The 3,509-nt window shown below is 40.1% G+C and overlaps 1 protein-coding gene across 1 annotated transcript; it reads right to left on the bottom strand.

Annotated features, from left to right (window-relative positions):
• Nucleotides 1–704: 704 nt before the first annotated feature.
• Nucleotides 705–1,772, bottom strand: LOC140245622 (galanin receptor 2a-like). The gene has a single exon (XM_072325185.1). It carries the CDS (start codon nucleotides 1,770–1,772, stop codon nucleotides 705–707), a length of 1,068 nt encoding a protein of 355 aa, XP_072181286.1.
• Nucleotides 1,773–3,509: the final 1,737 nt, after the last annotated feature.

Below are 3,509 nucleotides of genomic sequence, written 5' to 3'. Positions count from 1 at the left end.
AATTTTTAATCGTAATTTGGCTCCAGACGTTGCAACCACTGTTCATTCGAGTGATATCTAAATCCTACGTGAGCTCGTGTGTGAATGACATAATCATGCAAGTGAATTGCAGTAAGGTTTGGGCATTTATACTTTGTTTTTGTTTTGTTTTTTTTTCACAAATGTGGACGTGTAAACTAAAAATCGATCCAATATCAGCTTTAATTCGATATGCTTGTAGTCTAATCTCTGCAAAACAGAGGTTAAAGGGATGGTACAGTTTCAGTTGAGATGAGGCTCGAGGTTTCCAACATATTTTGATGATGATTTTATTTTTCGAGAAAATTAGAAACCTCTTACGTGATATATGAAAGAATGCGTAACTCTAAGGGGAATTCGTGTTTTGATGGAAATTGGTTTTGAAGTGGCTTTATATATATATATATATATATATATATATATATATACATACATATGTATATATGTAAAACCAGAGAGATCCTAATCAAAGATGGGACCCAAGTTTTGTTAGGGTCGCTTCGTTTACTTTGTTTTTGGATATTTCAGCCATTTCAAAACGGATGTTCATAAAAAAGATAAACATTGAATTCCTCTTAGAATTGTATGCTTCTTAAAATCTCATAAAGTGGTTTCTAAGCATCTCGCAAAAAGTTAAATGCGAAATTCTCACCTCCATCAATACTATACCATCCCTTCGTTTACCTTTAAGTTTTGAGGGTTACTGAATCTCCGAAGATCGGGAAATTGCTGACCTTGGTCCTCCGGAAAAAGTCCGCCACCGCAGTTCTAAATCTCGGATGACGAAGAGTGTAGACAATGGGATTGATGCAGCAGTTGAAGAAGGCGACGGTGATCAGGACTCGATTGAGAGGACTCCGTAAGTAAGTCTTCGGGATGATGCCGAAGTTGGTCGCCAAGAAGGCCAGCTGCTGCGGGGCCCAACAGGCGACGTAAATCAAAACAATGGTGAGAGTGAGCTTGAGGATGCGGTTCCTGGCGACGTTGTGAAAGGACGCCGACGTCGCACTGTCGCCACCGTCCGACTTGAAGCGCGAGGCCTCTCGACGGAGCGAGCGGGCGATGGCGAGCTGACTGGAGAGCATGATGGTGGTCGGGATGGCAACCCGGATGCAGAAGGTGTACAGGGCGAATACGATGAGGAAGCCCGACGACGGAATCACCACGGTGCACACGCCCTTTGCTCCATCCACTATATTCAGGACGAGATTTGGGCTCATCAGAATAGCCGAACCAATCCAGAGGCAGACGATGATGACGGAGACGCGTCTGCCCGTGACAGTCTTCTTGAAGCGAATCGGGTAGACCACTGCGAAGAAGCGGTCGACGGAGACGGCCAGAAGACTGTAGATCGATGCGCTCACCGACGTCCACATCAGGTAATCACCTCGCACTATTTTACAGTAGAGGGAGCCAGCCCATGTGTACGGAACGCGACTTATGGCAGGGATGGGAATCAAGAACAGTGAAGTCAGAAAGTCCGCCACTGCCAAGTTCCCCACGAGTAAATCCGTGGAACGACTCTGCATGCGACCACGGAATGTGACAATGATCACCAGCAGGTTCCCGAGTATTCCTACAATCGACGTCATCAGCTCGCACACCACGAACCAAGACCACGTAATCGCGTTCCACGACCACGCTGAGGATGAAATAACGGCAGACTGAGTAACATTGAGGCCTTCGTCGTTACCATTCGAAAGACCGTAGTCGACCACGAGTAGAGCTTCTGTATGCGTACTGTCGAGAGCCATATCGCGTGTGTAATCTTTGCTCTGCCGCACGACCTGACGACTTGAGTATTAACAGAAAGGCAATTTATTGAATAAGTACAACTAATTCAATAATCAATGTGATCAAATCATTATATATGAATGCCTTTAAGAGTTGACTATAAGAATAAAAAGAAATGCAATTTTTTGAATAAATACAATTAATTCAATAATCAATTTGACCACTTAATTAAATGAATACCTTTACCTGACGAGTTTACTACGAATAAAAAGAAATGCAATTCAATGAATAAGTAGAATTAATTTAATCAATTCTAAAACTACTTTCTTTGCACGTTCATAAGTATGATATGTGTAGTATCGTTCGATTAAACAGAGAAGTTTCCTCCCACCATTCAGGAATTAAAAGTCATGACGAACGGAAGGGAAAAAAAAAAAGCGAGAGATTAGAAGTTAATCATAACAACAATTTATTTCAGCATCTTTATGGAATGACATTTTAGCTCTTACCTTAAGTTCCAAAGCGTTTTGCAAGTTTTTTTCTGTTTTTCACATCATGTACGATATCACATAAATCATGGATTTGATTGCTATCTCTGTAATAGCCCTGTGCACACTGGGGATGTAAGGTGTCCCCCTTTAATAAATAAGAATTTCTTAACTAAACAAAATCAAGTGAACCAAAAACTCTTTATAATTACTGGAGACATGGTAGAAACATGAAACTATAATAAGCTTTGGTCAATAAAATACATGCCTTTTCTTTATCACCAACTAAATCCACGGTATAGATTTCTTTTAAAATTTTGTTGGTACTGTATTAAGTCACCTCTGTGAATGTGCAAAGCGATAAAATAAATGGCTATAATATTGTTCTCAGATTCTAAAGTGCTCCTTTCCCCAGAATAAACCTTCAGAGAAAACTGAACAATTCAACTTCTAGAAACAGTATTTTGAAATTGTCTCTTTAAAGGAAGAAAAAGAATTTCCCAAGGAATGAGAAATCAGTGTTGCTTTTAAAGCAGTGATCAATAAGAACAAAGAACAAGAAAAAATAATGTATCGCGTTGTCCTAAAGTGCGACGGAGGCTCTAATTTTTAAGAGACTCCTAAAATTAACAACTACCAAACACAAAGTTAAGTTTCATGAATTCTGCTTGACCGAATATTCTACGGAACAATCATTAGAGTTTGTAAATCAAATTTCTCATCAATTGAGTCGAATACCCCAAGTAATGTTATTACCTCAGCAAGGATATAGGATGATAGCAGATAGAAAATTTCCTCGAAAACAAGATGGTGCTCCAGTGATGATCATGTGAACGTACCTGTAACGACTGTTGTCTAGGACCTCCCATGATGGTTGCATATTTATGTGATTCTCATCTCTTTTTTTCCCCTCGAGTTACGCAAAGCGTAATAAGATATCATTTTCATAATTTCAGGTCGACTGCATCAACTTTCCCTCTACCGTCTCCCTTTGTTGCTGTGTAAATGATACACGTATAAGGTTTACCTTGATCACATGACGCTATTTGAACTCCATCCCTGCCTGGTATTGATTTCATAGTGAATAGGTGGGAATATCTTTGATTTTCCCAAGGTGCGGGAGTGATCCTAAACCACAAGAAACGTCAATATGATTTCTTTCTTTTATACAGCTTGATGGCGAAAGAAAAAGAAAAATACTAAAGAGGGGAAAAATCAGCATGCTCGATGGATCGCGCTGCGCCTCGCTAATCGATGGGGGAACAAAAG

Source organism: Diadema setosum, chromosome 22, assembly GCF_964275005.1.
Source record: "Diadema setosum chromosome 22, eeDiaSeto1, whole genome shotgun sequence".
NCBI lineage: Eukaryota > Metazoa > Echinodermata > Echinoidea > Diadematoida > Diadematidae > Diadema > Diadema setosum.
This window is presented reverse-complemented; position numbering and strand designations above follow the sequence as displayed.

Coding starts and splice junctions, on each gene's coding strand:
- LOC140245622 (XM_072325185.1), bottom strand. CDS start 1,772: ATGGCTCTCGACAGTACGCATACAGAAGCTCTACTCGTGGTCGACTAC.